This window comes from Acipenser ruthenus, chromosome 24 (genome assembly GCF_902713425.1).
Source record: "Acipenser ruthenus chromosome 24, fAciRut3.2 maternal haplotype, whole genome shotgun sequence".
In the NCBI taxonomy this organism is placed as follows: domain Eukaryota; kingdom Metazoa; phylum Chordata; class Actinopteri; order Acipenseriformes; family Acipenseridae; genus Acipenser; species Acipenser ruthenus.
In genome coordinates, this window is record NC_081212.1 from 22,456,098 (window position 1) to 22,477,323 (window position 21,226).

The window sequence follows — 21,226 nt, forward strand, 5'->3', positions numbered from 1 at the left end:
TGGGCAATCCAAAGTATGAAATGCAGTCAGAAGAGGAGGAGATTGTGTTGCTTTGTTAATTTTATAATTACAATTATAATGCTCTGCTATGTGACTGTCAGCCATTATAAAGTGTTACCATAGTAACAGCTCTGCAATGAAGTCTGGTGAAGCATACCAGAATCTAATAAATGCTGTATATTCTAAGCATTTTCTGAAATTTATCTTTGAATATACATAAACCACAGGTGGTGGGAGAAAAGGTGCCAGGCTAGGTGTTGTGCTGCTTTTTTAAATTTATGGTTTACCTTTGACACTTTTTTTTTCAGGTGGGGGTGAACGAGACAAATATTGTTAGTATCAGTTTTCAATGAATTGGTGTAATTCATTGGTGTAAGGGCTTGGAAAAAAAAAAAAAAAAAACACCTTGCTCCATTTGAGCTGGGATGACCCAGATATAAAAACAAGTATTGGTGTTCTGTAGATTTTATTTGAGTGTCGAACTAATCACTTCAACTTTATCACTGCTCCTATTACCGTAAACCCATTAATTATAGAGCTGTTGAAAACAGAAAACCCAATTTGTATTTATTTTCCTTAAAATGCCTTTAGTCAGGCATTTACAGTATATAAGACTTAATATACAAAGGCTTTCAGTTTCATCATTGGGGCATTAGTGAGCTGGGTCAATAATCATTGTGCTTAGTTTCAAATCAAACGCATACATTCTGTTAGCGTTCAGTTACTATTGAACAACAAATGAATACTGAGACAATAGCATGATTAATCTGTCATCCTTTGCTGTTTCTTTCTTTGTAGTTCAATAGTCAAGAGCCCCCATACATCATGACTCTGAGGGAAGGGATAACCAGTAACAAAGACTAGTGTAGCTGAAAGACAGTAAACAGAATACAAAGATAAAAGGAATCAAATTGTGAAGGAAACATGTCAGATGTAGAAATGCAGACCATCCAAGATGAAAGAATGGAGGGGAAAAAGAAACAGGAGGCTCAAGTAGATGAAATGAATCGATGAAACAGACCTATCAACGTGATGTTTGCCTTTTCTATCGGTCATGTTAGATTCTGCCACCAAGTTTAGCATCACTCTATACCTATAAACTATTTGCTTAAGGATCGGATGTTCTTATTTTTTTTAGTTGTTCTTATTACAGTTGTGCAAATACTGCTCTTCAGTTGTAGTTTATATGTGTAACAGCTAGTGACTATATAGAATTAAGATCCAGGGCCACCTTCCTCACTTTCCTATTGTTTTTTCTGGCAGTAGCTTACAGATAGCTTAGAACTAAAATATAATGAATGCATTAATCTTTGCTTTTAAATCAATACTTTGGAGCCCTACTTTTTGTATGCGTGATTGTTGAGAAAACAGATCCTCTCCATCAATCAATGCCAAGATGTGCTGGGTCTGTGACAGGCTTGTTGACTGTATATTGAGGATGAGTTAGTGTCTGAAATGGTGAGACGTGATGCTTCCTTTGTCATTAAAAACATTCAAGTGGTTGATACATGTTAACTGACTTTTTGTCATGGAGAGAAACTCTGGGTTATAAATTTTCTTTACACTTTGCACGAAGGAACTGCAGCAGAATAGAGACCCTGCCCCCTGAGGAGTAATAGCAATTCACTGTCGCATAATGGAAAACAGCTGTGTAAAGCTGTCAGCGGGCTGTATGGCAGTGTTGTCATTTGATCATTATAGGATATAACCCGGCTAGAAGCATCACAGGCTGTCAAAAAGGAAGAATTGAATTGAAACATATTTAATAGCACAGCAAACCCACGAACACAGAGAACACAAATTCTTAACTCATTTGTTAGGCAGTATCCATCACATACTTTCTTTCCTAAAGGGGACCAAGTCACTTGTATTACTCCAAGTCAGTGCCAGAAAAACTGCAAAAAAAAAAGCAACTAACAAATAAAGTAGATACTGGGGTTGGACAAACACAGCAAAGAAACCTAGCATAACACTGTCAATTGGGCGTACAGTAGCACTACTGTGGGCAGGGTATTAGGTCACCTTCAGGACAATCTGCTGTCTTGCCCATCAAGACTGAAACTGTTTTGATGCAGGGAAGTGGATCCTATATCTATTACAGATTACATGACAGGGATGAAATTTAAAAGAAATATATAGTGGTGTAGAAATCAAACGGTCATGTCAGGAACAGCCCATTTATATCAAAGTGTGTTGACAGATGATTTCACTGTGATGTCCATCCTTTTTTATGTAATGGCTGGTCTGTCCTGGACTCTAAGGCTGGCAGTAGACCTGCTCCTGTGACAGAATACATTAGTGAGGTTTTTATGCGGCACAGTTTTTTTTTTGTTTTTTTTAAGCATCCCTCACTGATATTTTCACTGTGAAGGCCCTCATAAGAAAGAAATAATATTGGATAGCACTCTTTTTCATCAGCTACCTTTTGATGCTACCAAGTATGCATCCATAATAAATACTTTTTTTTTTACATACTTGGAATCCATCTGTAAGATTTTGGCTTGGCCAAGCAACCTGGAAAGATTAATTGCGGCAGCTGCTTGGCATATATAAAACGCATGACAATAGAGCAATTTTAAATCAAACAAGTAACTGAAAGTATTGGAATATAGGGTTGAAGGGAAAAGTGTAAATGGTCATGTGTCGTTGTAATTACACAGTAATACCACGGTACTTACACAAATGGTCATGTCGTTACAATTGGGGGAACGTATTGGCGGTTGCTAGTTTTTCTTTTTTTGCACATGTGATTGTGATTTACAATGTAATTACAGTGTAATTAGAGACATTTGATTAAAAGTGTTACTGTACAAATCACCGTATAATAGTGAATGTCACCTACGTATAGAATTAAATGATACTAATGCTATGTTTGAAATGTGTTGTGCATTCACTATTATGTGCTACACACTTCCGATGCAACTATGAGCAAAACAATGACAAAAGCAGTCTTTTTTATTTTAAAACAAGATGCTTGTTGTCTTTTCGGACCACTCTAAAAACAAGCTGTGTTCTCTGAATCTTTTAGCTATTATAATGGCTGTTTTGGATTTACAGGGACAAGCTTTCTTCCCAATATTTAAATTTGTAGGAGCCTGCAGCATCTCAGATTTATTTTAGCTGGCAGAATTGTACTCTCTAAATAATTAAAAAACTTGAGAGCAGCCTAATGGATGTTCACTGTGTTCTTTTGTTCCATCGCGTGTGTCTGCTTGTTGCTCTCTTGCCAAAAAAGCGACATGTTCACAGCATTTATAAAGTGTGCTTAATTATGTTATCTTCTAGTGTACTGTAGTATTTTTGATTCCTGTTTTATTATTTGCTACAATGCCTTACAGAATGTTAACACAACAGTTTGCTGTTTTTGCTACTGTCAGTGGAAGCTAGGCATGAACCGATAACACACGAAGGACCTGCCACGAATTGAAGCATCTTAAAAGGGTAGTTTTGATACATTAAATAAAGTTTGGTGGTCGTGAAACATTTCTAGACTGCTGTTAAAAAGCATGCTTCTATTTCAAGTTAGGATCTGTGTGAGAAATGAGGTGTTTGGTTCCTTCTGTCTGTTCTGGATTACATTTGTGTGTACAGAATGCACTCCTGATTTGATTCTGAGTTTATGGGATTCTATTTAAAAGCACTTTGTCTTCCAGGATTCATTCTGGAATATACTTTATGTTACTAATGAGGAAAAGCAGTAATCATCAGTGGCTAACTTTGTTTTTCTGAACCTTGTTATGGTTTGTTTTGGGGGTGGAGGGGTGGGTTGTACTATAGTCCAAAATAAGAAATGTAATGACAAATGCCATTAGCTTTAATACACTAGGGGAGTTGGTCCCTTTTAAAACTTAATGTCATGTCATTCAAGTGAAAATCAACATTATACGTTTAAAAAAACATATTATTACCATGGCTAGGCTTTGTTACTGTATTTAAAATTATAGACGGGTGACCTGGAGCTTGCAGCCAATCACAGCATGTGGTTTGCTTTCTGTGTACAATGACCCATCACCATTGCCACCTGCAGTTCACTGAAATCAATGACAAATACCCAGAGTTATTGCTGTTTGATCCCAGTTAACACCAGACAGATATAGGTCACTGGGAAAAAAATATTTTGGCTAGCAGATCATACTGACAGCTATTTAGTCCAGCTCTCTTGACTTCCTGTAATATGTTTTATTGATTTTTGGTGTTAGTGTACAAAGCCTTTGGAGGCTAAAGTTCTTTAGCTATCTGTTAAATACCTATTTACACCTCTGTGTACCCTTGGAGATGTGCTAATTCAGCATTCCTTGCCGTACCATTAGTTCAGTAGACAGTCTGAGGTATTATGCTCTTAGATTCCCTAACCCAGGGCTGTTATGGAGCCAAATCTAAAGCGGAAGCACCTTGCTTAACATGGCATTGGGATGCTACCTCCGCAATTACAGCAAGTTGTCTGTTGGAATGCTGTCACGTATGGCTTGGTGGTGGCATCACAGACCAGGAAGTAAACACAAGCTCAGTACTGCGGGTTGAGATGCAAATGCGCTCGTTTTTATTAATCAAATAAACCAAAATTGAACAGTACAATAGCCAAAATAAATATACATAAACAAAACAAAACACTGAACAAAGCAAGTACCATGCTGGTCGAAATCCAGCACGAGTAGCAATTGCATTTTTAGATCTTAGTTCTTATGTTCTGAACAACCAACCCCTTCCAGCACACAGCTGCCAATTTATACAGACCACATTCCGCACAGGTTTTTATTTTAATGAGCGTGGTCAACAGCCAATCTGTCAATAACTTTGTCCCTGCCAACTACATTTAACTAAGAGTCACCTATTTGTCAAACCTGATGTTCTTGTTTTTATTATCTTCAGGCAACCATGACTGTATTTTTTGCAACCTATCAATCTACTATAATCAATCCCTAATTCTATTTTTTTAAAACCAAACTGCAAAGACAACTGCTGAAGGCGTTTTGTGATCACGCACATGCAAAAAGCTTTTTTTTTTTTTTAAGACGCGAGAATGGCTAAACTGGTGAGCTAGTATAAAATGTTGTTTTTCTGCTAGCTGTTCTTCAACGGACATGGTAAATGAGCACCTGTTAGCATAAGAATCCAGGTAAAGCACAGGTTCTTATTGAACTCACTGTGAATCGTGGTCAATATTTCCTGAAGCTTGGGACCTAGTCTCTTTTGTAATTCAGAAATACGTCAAATCAAAAAGCTCTGTCTTGAACGTGCAGTAGTTTGGATATAGCTGAGCACAGCACTATTTGAAGCACATTTACTTTCAACATGCTGCTTTTTCTTGATCACACCAGGAAAGAGGAATTGCATTGGTAATACCATTTCTGCTGAAAAATCAAATGTTCCTCATAAAAAGTAATTGGCCGAATTTCTGCATGAGTACCTGTTTTCAATAAAATTAATAAAGATATATTAAAATGACCTGTTTTTATGCTGCCTTTTAATACGCAACAGCTGAAGCAGAGAAAGGAGGTAATGACATGTGTGAACAGCATGCAACATAATCCCCATGTTGTAACAATGTCCATGGCAGGATGCTGGAGATAAAAATAAAAATAATAATGAATGCATTGCTCAGGTGTAGATGACAGGATTAACCTAGCAGGGAAGGCAGTTTTATGTGTTTACAAATATCAATATGCACAGAGCTGTCTAGGAAAATAAACCATGTGCTACGGAGAGAACTATTGGCAAACACACTCATCCTCAGTTTGATTATTCTAATTATAGAGTGCTCTACTACAGTAAATATTGTTTAATGTGTATTGTGTCAGTACCAGCGTTGGGTCATTGGTGAAACGTACCAACAGCTGCAGATACAGGCATCTTAACTATGAATGAATGGGTCAGAATTAAAACATTTAATTTGTACAGACAATATGAATTGACTCCCCATCTCTTTATGGTTTTATGGTTTGGATTTGCATGTTGGTGTTTTTTATTCAAAAGTTTACTCCAGTCTTTTATTAACCTATATAACGTGGACATAGCGCTAAAGTCCTGTTAGTGCTACACAACACTCTATGCACAAATCAATATCCAATATGTGTATTATTATTATTATTATTATTATTATTATTATTATTATTATTATTATTATTATTATTATTGTTGTTGTTGTTTTTCAGGGATTATGATGATGTGATTGGCTCAAACAGCATTGCACAAGCAAGATGGACACGTGCGATTCAAAAAGTAAGATTATATATTTATAAGGTATGATAATTTGTTGGATTATGTACAACAATACACAGTGTTTTAGGATTATTAGATTGCATGGCATTAAACTTGGTAACACAACGAAACTGATTGATATGCTGTTGTTTTTCAGACAGGTACTGTTTAATTCAATCCCTTCACTTTACACTGGATTGCATGTATTTTAACAATTTACTTTTATGTAATGTTTTTTTTTTGGTTTGTTAACTACAAAATAAGTTATTGCTCAATAATTTGGATTCATTGATTAATACATATTCTGTACACCTGACCCTTTTTTTAAATGCATACACAGTATATAGTTATGGATCTGCTGTAGATTTAAGATTTCCTGTTTCCAAATGCTCTGATGTCCTATTCTTACTAATCCTGGTAATTCATTGTTGTGTTTGTGTCATGGCACGTCCCTTTCTTTACTCTCACTACCCTAGCATGGCATGCCATAGTTATAAGACTGGAGTCCATCACCTTTTTTTTTTGTGTGTGGCAGATGCCACCTAATCACTATTTGCTAATGACTTTCTGCAACTCCAGGTAGTAACCATCTGTTTTCCATTAGTCATGGTAGTGTCTTTTTCCAGTGATATTTTCCAAAGATCTGTGCTCTCATGCCAGTCACAGTGTCTGTTTATGACAACTCATGTTTATTTATTTTAATGTGCTTCTGAAAAATCATCTTTCACAGATTCAAAAATAACTAACAATCAGAGTCCCCAAGTGGCTCCCATGGTAAAGGAAGCGTAAGTCACGCAGTCAGGGGAGCGTTTGCACCCTGGCTGGGCAAAGTTGCCGATCTTCACTGGGTTTTCCACAGGGAGCATTGCATTGGCTCAGCTGTTTCCGTGGGTTTAGGGAGAATATTCATAGCATAGATGGTAAGATCCTGCTTGATAAAAAGAAAATGTCCATTGATTCCACAAATTCTATTGGAGCAAATTAGTTTTCCTCTGAAGAGTATTGGAATTGACAATCTCTTCCTTCTAAACAAACATTGACATTTTCCCATCAAATGAAATTAAATGCATTATTGTACCTCTGTCTCAGGAGGCTGTGTGGGCCAGTGATTAAAGAAAAGGGGGTCACCAGTTCAAATCCTGGCTTACTCACTGACTCTCTGTGTGACCCTGAGCAAGTCACTTAACCTCCTTGTGCTCAGTCTTTTGGTTTTTTGTAAGTGACTGCAGCTGATGCATAGCTTACACACTCTAGTCTCTGTAAGTCGCCTTGCATACAGGTGCCTGCTAAATAAACAATATATATATAATTTTCTTTTTTCTTTTTCTTTTTTTTTTTGGTCGTAAGATACTTCAATTTATTTATAAAAACCTTCACATGGTTTAAATGATTATTAAGCATCTGAAAAAAAAATTCAGTTTTCTTCAGTTACCTTTGTGTATGATTGATTTTTTTTTCACAGATGTTTCTATACCATGTTATTGACACATTTTGATGAAATGTAATTTCTTTAATATTACATTTTCTTCAGATGCTACTTATAAAACACATTACAGAGATGAGAAAGTATATCAGAGAGTAAATAACAAGGGTGCCTTTTATACAGTGTAGATTACTTGTTTATTTTATGATAACAAACAGCACAGTCCAAATATATAACACTTAATCACCTGAAGAATACATTTAACACAAGATCTATACCACCCATTCTTCCCAGTTACCCAGACAGCTTGGGGCCTGGTGCTAGGCAACAATAATCTAATGCATACAGGCGTCAAACACAGACATTAAAAATAAATAATAATAACAACATTTTCAAATGAAAACCTTAATAAAATTCCTTAACGTTAAGAATACCAGTATTTTTTTGGTCCTGATCAGTCTCTGCCATTTAAAATGCTGTCTTGTTGAGATATGTACACATATATATACATTTCACCAGAAGATTACATCCAGCTGAACCCTGATAAAATCATACTGGGAATATTAATATGTCACTGTTTTAGAAGATACACGTTTCATTAATGAAAGTTATAGGGCTAAGAATATTATACCACATTTAAAAATGAAACACTCTTTTTAAAGTTCAAGAAGCATCCACATTTAAATGCAGTCATTCCTACATGACGTGTTCACAAATCGCTGAGACATTTTTGGTGCACTTATCCCAACATACATTTATAAATTAGGCAGGAGGAAAGCCATGCTATGGAGATGTTCCTCCTTCCCAACTCCTGCAGGAACTAAACTTAGTTTTGGATGGGGATTTGGATTAGGTTGGATTATTGGTTTGGGATTTGGGGATTACTCTCAGCAGAAATGATGCTGCTGCGTTTTGTATGAAGTAACAGTGTTAGATGACAGTGGCAGGGCTGTATCTGGTACATCGATAGCCACTCGGCAGAAACAAGTTGCTACCTTACTGTCTCTGCTGGGTGGTATTTGGAAAGAAGTCTTAGACAACCACTTTATAAATATTCAGTACCTGGCTGACTGAGAAGGATCCAACTCCAGGACTGATTTTAATGGAAGAGATGGGGTTGGTGCATCCACAACACATGGGTTTTCATTTGTAGTTGCCAACATTTCTAGTCAGTGTAGAATATTACAATTGACAGAAAATGAACATGCCACCAGCATCATTGTGCATCTGTAATTCCACCATGTAAATCTAGTGTACTATCTGATAAGAAAATACGTGATTCTTGTAAAATCTCTGAAAACATTACCTACCACAGACAGTTAACAAATCAGGCAATTGGGTTTCCTTGCAAGAGTTGCAGGCAACCGCTGTGTTTAGTTTATCAGTTTCTGTCTGCTCTGTGAGTTTATTAAAATACAAAAAAAAAAAGAAATCTGATTCCTTGCTTTGTCCATTGACAAAAAATTCACAAGAAGAGCAAGAACCAAAAATATGCTGGAGACCTATTTTTTTGTTTAGTTTTTATTGCATTTTAACACGTTTTAAATAAAAAAACACCTATCTATAGAAGTAAGGTTGGTAAAGTTCTGACAGAATATTGAATAACTATATGAGGCTCTTACCCTGTAAAACTTTTAATGAACACAAACACACCAACTGAATTTCCGGCAGTCTAAAGGGTAAACATGTTTTTTTAGGAGTGTTGTTAAAACCTTTACTATTGATTCTTTCAACTCGTCAGTGAATGGTCTAATATTGGACTAGACACTTTACTGCTGGTAAAAAGTAAAAAAAATAAATAAATTGAAATTGAGTATTGGTATGAAGTGTTTTGCAGTAGAAACAGAAATCCTATTTCTAATAGCCTAACCATGTTTTGCTACATGCTATAAGAGAGTAAATCAGACACAGGTGTTTGTTACTTGAATTTAATGTGAATGGATGGGGATGTAATATAGAGTACCTATATTACCTATATTAATATAGGTGTGTTGTGTTGTTACTGTTGTATAGCGCCTTGAAAGGCGCTTTATAAATTCAATAAATTATTATTATTATTATTATTATTATTATTATTATTATTATTATTATTATTATTATTATTGTTATTATTATTATTATTATTATTATTGAAGATATCAGATTTCAGTATTGGGTTATTTTTATTTTATCTCAGCTGTCCACTGGCCCACTGGCTGTGATTGTCAGAGCTCTGTAGGTACTGTAATTTTCAAATTAAAAATCATTGGCTTTTCAATTTTCTCTGGCCTGTTCACTGGAAAGTCACAATTCTATGCAGTTCATCTATTTTAATTGTACTTTGTCTTATAACTTGCATGGCAGAATATTTTGGTTTGTTGCTCACATGTATCAGATTCAGTTTATGACACTCATTAAAATGTTGTGTCTCAGGAGTTGTAAGAACAGAGCCTGCGCCCATGGGTCTTAGCTATGTACGTCTGCATTGTTCTGCTTTAATTTATTCACAGTAGGGTCTGTCCTTTACGATCACCAGAGGGACTGACTATACGGTCTTCATATTGAAAGCGAATGTCTATTTATTTACTGGGGTGTAAACTGGTAAAAAGTACAAAATGTAGTGTTTCACAAATATTAGGTGTTTCTTCACCTACTGCTTTACTCATTTCAATTTTCAACAGATGTTTTCTCCTTTTTCAATTCAGTAGTTATCTGTTCCAGTCCTTAGTTCTTATGCACATCCATTAGAGCTGTGGATTGAGCTCTTTGTAGACCTGTTCCTCCATCGCATTCATGGGAACACTACCATTAACACATAACTTGCAGAGACCATCTCCCCTGACTGTTTATTCAGCTTGCACCGTACCCTCTATTCAAGCTGTGGGGCTGCATATCAATAGAGTATGATAGCCAGCATTATATTTTATAAGAAAGGCAAAGGCTTTCTCATCTGGGAGACCTCCTAATTGCAGAATTAAAGTACAGTCGCCCTGAAGCAGATTTGGGAGTGTTTTAAGCATGCTAATAGTGGCATGTTTTAATATTAACATAAAAGTGTCCCAACCTGCTTAATATGACCTGGGCCAACTTTATAGACTTGGTTCTCCCTAAGCGAGGTTGTGTAAAATTACACAGAACTAAAGGTGAGCCCCTGTCAGATGAGAAACATGGGAAGATGGTGGTGAGAAGGAAGTCCCTGTTTGGCTGTTGTGAGACTGGAGAAGACCCAATAACAGCGATACTCTGTTAGATTTCTTGATGGCCTATATTTAGAATGTAATCTTATGGAGTTGGGAATTACCGTGAAGAACTGTTTTTTGTAAAAAAAAGTCATTCTAAATCTAGATAACTGGCTTATTACCCACCAACTAGTGAAAACAGCAAGCAAGCCACTTGTATCATATTGGTAATGCTTGTAGGACATATATGCCTGCAGGCAGTCCATATTAAGTGCTGGGGCCCTATGTAAAAGTGACAGAAGCCGAAAAACGCATTACAAACATGTTTGACAAGACGTCATTTCTAAACGTCCCTTTTGCCAATATGGAATATATAAAAAGCATGTCATGTATAAAAAGCAGCATTACAAGCATCTAGGTGCCAACTGTCGCAAGTGTTAGTCTGGGTCTTTATAACAATGGTTGTTAATCTTTTCAATTAACTGTTCCCTGTTTTATCACTTGGGGCTTTTGAGTTTACAAGCCTTCTGTCCATTCTTGTGTGTATCTGAGTTGCCTGCTTTTCATTATCAGGGCCTGCATACCCGCTTTGGTTAACTTGAATGAGTCACATTTCCTCCAATTGGAAATACATGCTCTATACTGTATGTAAAAAGGTGATGAGATGTTCTAAGTTCTAAGTTTTTATAATGTGCATGAATAATATACTTCATCAGCATGTGTGATTTGAAAATGAAATATAAAAGAACAGCTTGCTCTTGACAGACTGACAGATGTATATATGGATATATACAGTATATTATGTTTTATACTGGACATTTTACTAGTTTTGTAGCAAAGCCATTGGCCTCAACTGTTTCTTTATGACAAATAGTGCATCACTGCAAATAACACATAGAAGCTATTTTTAGCATCCGTGCTATAAAGTATTACATTGGGGGCAACACAAATAGAGCTGTTTCGTGCTTTGCAACTGTATTGCATAATGAATGAGATCTGCATTCTAGTTAAGAGTAGCTCTTCAGTGCTTTCACTTGTGCACAGAACTGTACTGTACAGATGCAATGAACCAGATAATACTACAGCATTGCAGAAGATGTCTGTTTCATCCTAAAATCTGTTTCCAACAATCATCATGCAGCATACATCTAAATACTAGTCATTACTCCACACTGAAAAAAACAAAATACTGATTTGTCCTTTTACTTTCTGCAATTTTAATATGTATTTTTATTCTATTAAACTACAATGTTCGATAGGTGAAAAAAAAGTAGCAACTGGCAAATTGACCAAAAAACTTTGCAAGCATAATACTACTATTGTATTCAGTCAGACTGAAGAATAGTCTCTTCTTTTGTCTGTAGAAAATCAACTACATTTTCCGAAGCCTCCCAAGGACAAAGCAATTGAGGCTGTTGGAGGTATTCAGTATTGTCTCAGAACTAAAGCTTTAATGAATTCAATCTGATTAGAACTCATTTGTGAAGGCTTATGATGCAAACAAAAACAGACTTTCCTTTATGGATGCAAACAAAAACAGACTTTCCTTTATGGAAAATAGATGTAATAGCATAAAAGGCTGGGTTCAGTATAAGCTGCTCAAACTGCTAAGAAATACAGGATCCTCTTTCAAACACGATATTGCAAGTATATTTTAAATAAATAATTTCACAAATTCAGTTTTAACATAATTAGGAATAAACATTGGCAAGCAGGCATTTATCACATTGACGCTGCACTGCTTGCTGTCAAGAGAGATATATAGCCAACTAAATAGTGTACATTCTACAAGCACAATGGTGTATTTGCATAAATTGGATTTGAAATCAAGAATATTGGTGGAAGATGAAATTTGTTCTAGAAATTCTGAGGAAGGAATGCTTATAAAATCTATTTCAGTTTTGCCCAATGCAAAGGAATACAATAGGAATTAGTACATCTTTTAAATGGCAATCTTTTTTACCAATTATTTTACCCGATTTTCTGTCCAATATGGAATGTCCAATCAGTTGTTCTCCTCACTGCAGCAATTCCCCACAGCTTAGACCTGAAGATTCAGTGGGCATCCTCTGATCCCACAACCAAGTCAGCTTCCTCTTTTTCACCCAGGATCTCGAGAGCAGATGTCAGCGAGGTACTGCTTTTGAGCTCACTGGGCACCTGGCCAGCAGAGTTTGTTGTAGCTCAATGAAGAGAAACCATCCGTGCCGGTTTTGTCTCCTTAACTCACCAGAGCACCAGAGCCAAAGCGACGCTCCCTGGCCAGCAGGGCTTGTTGTAGCGCGATGAGGAGAAACTCTCGCTCTAATGATCATTCACTGATTAGTTGCAGTAATACTTACTTTCAGAAAGCATACAACCAGAGAAAGTAAAATGTTATGTTCAAGGTCATTAAAGAAATTGAAAGTATTGGAATTAAATTAATGTTGGGTGAATTAGAACACCCAGGAACACATACTTATCAATGTCTTAATATGTACTCACTGTGCTCCATATATTACTTCATTAACGCACTTGCTCATCTTGCACTTTATATATGCAGGGGAATGTCTACAGGAAATAACGAGGTATGGAGAGAAGGGCTGTGGGGGCTGGCAGTAATGTTTAATGATGTAACAGACTTCTGCATAATTTACCATTCATCAGAATTCATCATGGTTGACGCTCTCTCAACTAAAACCTCACCAGATAATGTATTGAGTATTTGCAGTTTTATTCATGGGTGTAGAAGTTATAGTTAATACAAGTGTTTGTATTTTATAATTGTTCATGAAGAAAGGTGGATCAGGCCTTCCTGCTTGACTAATGACAAAGTCAACTATAATGCCCACTGCAGAGGAATTCAATGCTAATATTAACCAAAATATAGTTTTTGTGTATGAATCAGTTTTTTAAATGTTTTTATGATATTTTTTGTACAGGTTCATATGTGTCTGTTTTGAATCACTGGCTATAACTATATAAAATTGAATCCCAGCCAGGCACATATTCTATTTTCTCAATTATAACAAATCATACAAATGCCTTTGATTAGAATACAGTATCCCTACTGAGTAGTTTTAATAGTGCAATGCATTAAAATGTAAATTATAGTGCATGTTTTTCTAGTGGTATAAATCAATATGAAAATAAATTAAACCCATTTAATTATTTCTTGTTATGGCTGTGTCATATTGTGCGTAAGTGTACTACATATTTAACAGAATTGTACAAATGAATGCTACGAGCAGATTAATTTGTATGATGGTGCTTGTTCTAGCAAGGGAATTGTCTTAATTTAAATATGCTGGCTGTAGCCAGACAGTTAATCTATGGATGTAAATCTCTTCACAGGTCTATTACTTCTTAATCATGTTTATCCATTAGAAAGAAGACTGATCAATGTCATTTATCCATTCCATATGTGCTATCAATTTCCACAGCGTGCTATCTGGACACTAGGGTATGGCTGTCACTAGATGTGTTTTATTGTTCAGACATTTAAAAATGTAACTGCTTAAGTTATGGCTGAACACTTTCCTCAGTCACACCTCATATAACAGACCAATGTAAGACCAGAATGCAAATTAAGTTTATAGGGTTGTATTTCTATTTTAAATTATTTTCTTGTGTTGTTATAAGGGCTGCATAAAGACAATTTATGTATGCGTAATATTCCTACAGTGACAAAGCCACCTCTTCAGTGAGCAGGAGTCACCTTTACCAAGGTGAAACTTTCTTCAGTATATCTCGGGATATGAAGCTTTTAATTGAGGGTTATGAGAGGATCTGATGTGGCAGTTAATTCACATTAATCTATTTCCAAGATTTCCAAGCAAGTCTCCTGCATTGCTAATTCTGAACCTCTTTTAAAGGAGCTCTTCATAGATTGAATGTTCAGTAATTGTTTTGTAGCCAGGCAACCAAGTTGCCAAACTTCTGAAGCTTACAGGTAAAATGTAGCAATTGACAGCAACTAACAGAATTGTATCTTCAGTGTTCTGGATAACACATCAATGAATAAGTAAGATTCTAAAAAATATTTAAATACAAGGATTTAGTTGTTGGCCGAGTGAACCGTCTGCCAGGGTACCATTTACTCCTTGAAAAAGGTGTTACTTTCTATTTGCAAAATGAACTATCTGCTCACTTTGGCCACTACTTACAATTTCTAATGTGCAACCATTTAGCCAGTTTGCCTTGCAGAACGCTGATTACTGTATTCTTCACTCTGCATGATGCAAATGAATTATATAGTAAGATGAAATGGTTTTTTTCAGAGCTCATTTAACAACCAGCACTGCCAGAGTACATTTCGTGAAAATTATTTTTCTAGGAAACCGTCACTCACTGTATATTTTTTCATGCATGATTCTCTAAGATGCCTGTAAGAGTCTGCCATTATCACACGTTATTCTGTATACCTCAAGGATCTCAGTCAATCTGGTTCACAGTAAAGTGGTTCTTATTCCTCTAGTAAATGCCCTAAAGCTAATGGAATCTGGAAACTTCCTTTAAACGGTGATACTCAAAGAGATGCAAACCAAAATAGTGTATAACCTAAAATACATTTAAAAAATGTCTTCATAGAAAAAAAAAATACATGGTTCGGTTTGTCTTCTTAAATGGTGTCTGCTATATCATTGTACAGTACTAATAAAAACCAAAGTGTTGTGGAGCTCTGGTTGTTTGTGAAGCTGTGTGTTCATGGTTGGCCCCTCCCCCTGTGATAGTCTCTGTTAGTTAAGTAAATGTCATGCCCTAAATTAGTGAAGCACCTCGACTTTGCCAGACATGATGCTTCATGTCCATATATCCTCAAAAAGCACTCTACCCCATGTGTAAATACAGAGTTACAACAACTGCCAACAGGTTTTATTCCGTAATAAAGCATGTTGAATTGTAACTTCACAACCGTATATGTAATTACTGTGTTATTACCATGTAACTACACTGTAGCTGAAGACCCATTGCTGTCCCTAAAATGGAATTCATTTTGTTTGCTGACCTTTCTTCATATTTTTTTCTACAGTTTAGAAAATAACTAGCAACATTGAAGGGCAAACTGGGGAAACATTTTCCATGTCAGTAAATGGAAAAAAAAAGAATTTTGTTTTATAATATATGCAAATTACCAATATTTATATAACCGAGCATTAGCAAGTGCTAACCTTGAAACACTTACCGTCTGATTTTAATTTTTTAATTACATGTCATAGGTGGTTGAAAGGGGCCACCTCCAGTGTTGCTATGGAAATCAGTTCCTATAATGCACCACACTTCACTAGCCTAAATTGCTGTTCCATCATAATGATGGACTAAGTTTTTTTTTTTTGTTTTTTTTTTTTTTTATATCCAGTAGCCAGTACTGAGTCAACATGGAATTTCTCTTTTTACAACTATATTCACCAACAGCACCTACAAAGTAGATTCTGGGCTTGTGATGGACTACGCGCACACTTGTCTTAGTTGAACTCAAGAGGACTATCCACAATAACGACAGCATTCAACAGACAATCTTTGAACATGATTGTGACCCAAACTATCAGACGGGATGGCTTCAGCGACAAAGCTGTTGACCAGTTGTGTTATAAGGTAGAAGGTTTACTCTCTTGGGGTATATTATTAATTTCCTTTACAAAATAGCTCATTGCCTGGTCTATGTGTATATGTCATGTATCAATCAATTCATTTAATTGTATCAAGTCATTCATTTGTTTTCATTCAATTTTATGCATATGTTTAATATACAGTTGTTTTTTTATGTAAAACCCTTTACTTTCAGCTGAAAAGGGTAGTCCTAGGATCTGTGTATACAGTATTCTGAATGACTTGGGTTTGTTTGTTTTAATGAAGATGTATGAAGACTTTTTTTGGTTAGGTGGGTTCAGAATACATGTTGTATATATCCCCTTCGGTCCCAATTTTTTAATTACAGTTTTTGTGAACTCTATGAGGTACGAGAAGTTGTCCAGCTGAGACTTTGAAAAAAAGAATTAAACAAAAAAAAAAAAAGAAAAATAGAAATGCATTATAAAGTACAGCACAGATAGGGAACATGATACAATTATACATGCAGTGACTGAATGAGATTAGTCTCACTGAGTAAGAGCTATATACAGTATGTTCATAGTCTGATAATTATATCTATAGTATTTCTGATACCTGCTGTGTGTTGTAAATCCCAAAGAGGTCTTTGACAATTTGATACATGTGCAAAGAAAGACTGTTCAGCAGTGTTTGTTTTTTCGATACACTGATATATTCATCATATTATGTTTTCTAATTATTGTAAACATCACATTGACTCCTGCGTTTGTGAAATCAATTTATCATATTTAAATGAATAGGATTCGGTAGTGGTTATCATTTTAGTATCACAGTTTAAGTACTGTATACATAGTTCGACAGAGTTGCTTTTCAATGTTTAAGATGTACAGCGTATGTATGTTTTGACTTCAAACTCCAAAAATAAGTGTAAGCTGTAACCATGAAGCAATGCAAATATTTACTTCAAAATTCTACATTTTTCTCCATATAGCATGTATCCCCAAAGATACAGTTTCGCTTAAAAGAATATATACAGTTATATTTCTGACCCAGATAATTGTTATGGTCTCTGCTTTATTAAAGGTTGAATGAAATATTTTGGTGCAACCTGTCAAAATCTTTCACTTGATTTTTTGTATGCATTTGTTCTACTCGACACTTGAGTCAACTCTTGTTAAGTCATTACATTGTATTAAGATAACAGATGGTTTATATTTATGACCAGCTGTCATCGTCATTACCTGGAAAAGGTGCTCCATAAAGTTCTGTTTTGAGACCACTTTCCAGTTGAATGTATTTCACACTGCAGATTATCCTGTTATTATCTCGAAGCGCCTGAACATTTGCAGAATTTTGAAATGAAAAATGCATTCCAATTACAATGGTTTCAAATGAATACAAAAAGCCAAAACGGGATATCTTGCTTGATAATTTTAAGGTCTGACAGTATTTATAATTTGATGTACTATACAGTTAGTATTGGGTTTTTTAGCACGAGTATGATAGATAGTGAATGTGACACACTGTATCAGAATATAAATAGCTCCAGGTGGACTAGGTGATGTAAAGATGGAAGCTAGTAAAGGTTATCCTTATTTAATTGCCTGTTGATTTATACGATTTCATCACTGTTAAATGTTGGTCCACTTGGTGCTGGACAATGTGCCTGAATAGTAGTGTATTATCAAGGAGGTCTTTCGTGATCTTTGCTGTGTCCTCTTCCACTTTAATATGTACTGCTATTATTTTTTTCATGGACTAACCTACTGATTTGATTTATTGTTATGTTATTTTTTTAACCCGGGACCGAGGAGGTGGGTAAATCATTTCATTTACAAAACTGTCCCAGGAAAAGACTGCTTGCTAGCGTATAGAAATGAATACATGTTTGTTTATGACTTAAATGTATTTGCTTAATGTGCTGTACTGTACTGTATGTCATACGTTTGTTCTTTGTTTGTACTTACTGCCCAGGGCACTCATGGGAACTAACTGTTCAAATCTCGTTGAGATCTGGTAAAATGTGTTCTAAGTAATCAATAAAAAAAACCAAAAAATAAATCTCTGCCAAGCCATTCTCCAAGGCTAATCTCTTTCGAGCTGTCTGTGGTTTGGGGCTGTGCCAGTCCTGACCCTTTGTTTAACATCCTGCCAGACAAGCCCAATAGCGTGCAGGTCCTGGCAGGTGTATCCATCACCTTGACCTTTTTCTCAGCTAGAAACCGGATGGCATCCTGAACAGTAGAACACAATGTGTGTGAAGTTTAACTTTGCCTAACAGTAACAGCCGTGACCAAGATAGTGTCAATACATTCTTGTTTATATCTGTTTGTTTGTCATTGGTTACACTTGTGTCTGCCATGTTCTCTGTACCCCGGTAACTCCAATTTCCCTTTGATTTACAGTTACATGTAAACTGCAGGCTCTTTGTCCAAATGATCGATATTTTATCTTGAATTGGCACTTTTATCTTCCCTTTTTGATTTAGCCACTTTCTATTCAGGGAAGCTGAGCCATTCCCTTGAGGCTCAGACACACTCACAGGTATATTATTGTAGGCACCCTTAATCACCTCGAAACAGCTGCTGTGTTAGACTTTGGTGTATTCACTGTCATCACCCTCTTGATTTACATGAGGGGGTTAGACTGAACAAGGTGAACATAGCGACAGTTTTATTGTTTGATACCAAACAAAATTCAGTTTGGCTGCAAAGTTGATTTAAAAACCTCAATGTTTAATGCAGCCAGGTGCTTTTTCTATGGCACAGAAATGATTAATGAGACAAGAAAATGCTTATTTTGTGCATATAATTTAACTTTGTTACTCTACATCTTCTGTTTGTGCCAGCTGTTCACTTTTGCTGAGGTCTTGAGGACTAAGTGTTGGACTTGAACAGTAAGAATATGAGCACAACCAGGGTATGTTTGCGTCTAGTAAGCCTAATGCTGGAAAAGTGTATGGGCGCTTTTCAAATAGCTTTGCAAATGTGCAGCAATGGCATACAACATTATATTTCTTGTCACCGCAGTTTATTATAACTGTAACAACATTGCAATTGCCATTTTGGATCACTGTACGCTACAGTCTACCATATCTGAGGTTTTATATGGAGTATTTCTAATGCTGATTGTTGTGTGACCAACATTCAAACAGCTCCTATTAATGACTTGATATTCATTATATGATTGTTTTAAATTACATTAATACAGGGTTTGGGCAAAAGTGTGTATAGAATATATAATGAGCTGTATACAATAAATACCTTTAGGTACACTTTTTCAAAGGTTGCATATACCCGCATGATCATTGTAAGCAGTTTCTTAAGAAATATTGAAAAGCTTCCTAATGAAAAAATAAATCAAATGCACAACCTAACCCTCTACACTGCAGGGACCTGGGGTAATCCAGTTGTCAGTTTAACTCCAGTTTTGTGTTGAAATGCTGTTACCCTGTATAATATAATACAAAGTCAATACATAATACATAAAAGTTTAATATTGTTTTGTTGAAAAAAAATTAATAAAAATAACACCTCTGGTGGTGAAATGCATGACTGTTGAAGTCTTTTTTGTTTGTAAAACCGAAATATTCTGCACATGTTCCCTTTCTTATATACAAAGAAAATAAATCCTTTTATTCTTATTTACAATTTTAGCTACATTTTTAGAAAAATGTGTTCCCTTACCATTCTATATTATGATTCTAGAATTATTTTTCATCATGAATAAAGCTTTTAAGATTCAATTGGCTTAACAGAACAGCCCACAAAGTTTGCTCATTTGCAAATTAGATATGTTAAAAAGGAGCAGTGTAAAGCTTTATTAAATTGTGACAATAGCAACTAAACCTTTAGATTGAGCTGCAGGTTTAGAGTTGCCTTCTAGCTTTCATTATGAAATGAATTATCTTGCGATTTGTTTTAGTAATTTTCAAAATGTCTCCAGCTGCCTTCAATTCTTGCATGCACATAAAACCTGTGGTGATAAGTTACTCAAGGCTTAATGGGAAGTTATATAATATGCTAGAGCTTTCCAAGAATCCAAACATATGCTGGTTTGGTACATTTATTAGTTTCTAAAAAAACAAAAATGCAGATAAATAATTTAACGTATTTAACACTAAACATGTTCATATTTTAAATGTGGGGCTGAGGGTAATGTCATTTTTACTAATCTAGATTAAATGTTAAAATGATTGATTTGTCCCAATATTAGGTTTGGCCACCAGATTTAACATCCGCTTGGTTTCTGAGAAAATCTAATACAGGCTAGCTTGTATTGAGTATATATTGTTTGACATGTCTACTTTAGTCTGACACCAACCTTACTGACCTGCTGAGACTGCATTTACAGTACTGTAGCTGATGATATTGTAAAAAAAAAAAAAAAAAACCTGTATGACCTGAATTATAAAAGAAACCATAACACTGTTATTAATATTACAGAGCTCTGGTAATCACTGTTTGTACTAATCCCTCCGTTCTCTTTCCTCGGAATGACAGGTTGCAGTCTAGAGAATTTGCGCTATAGTTCAGTACTGAGGTTTCAATTACAATATGATGTGTTTACCTACCACTGTATATACTGTATATTATATTGCCAGAACATGCAGGATTTAGTTTTCCTCATTTTGAATTGGGAGCAGGCACAGATAAGCAGCGTCTTGGTTAAAAATCAGCTGGTTAGAAATGTAATATTTCGAAAATAAAAAAGGATGGATGTATTACATATACTGTAAAGTAAAGTACGACCCTTTTCACTGAAAGTATATTAGGTTAATGAAGATGCACAGCGGATTCTTGCCTTTGAAAGATAACTGATGATGATTACAGGTTTAATTGTATGAAAATTAATTTAATTCAGCTTTTCTTGCATGCATCACCGATTCTTAATTAAAATGCAAAAAACAGACTTTGTC

General features: G+C 35.5%; 1 protein-coding gene across 1 annotated transcript in view; it reads left to right on the forward strand.

The window, feature by feature from the left end:
* The window catches only part of LOC117429278 (protein unc-13 homolog B-like), a 43,519-nt gene extending 23,747 nt beyond the window's left edge, over positions 1–19,772 (forward strand). The window contains exons 10-11 of the mRNA XM_058998733.1: positions 6,153–6,219; positions 16,118–19,772. Of these exons, the coding sequence (XP_058854716.1) occupies positions 6,153–6,219; positions 16,118–16,120 (70 nt within the window). The 3' untranslated portion in view covers positions 16,121–19,772. The remainder of the gene's footprint in view (positions 1–6,152; positions 6,220–16,117) is intronic.
* The last annotated feature ends 1,454 nt before the right edge of the window (positions 19,773–21,226 follow it).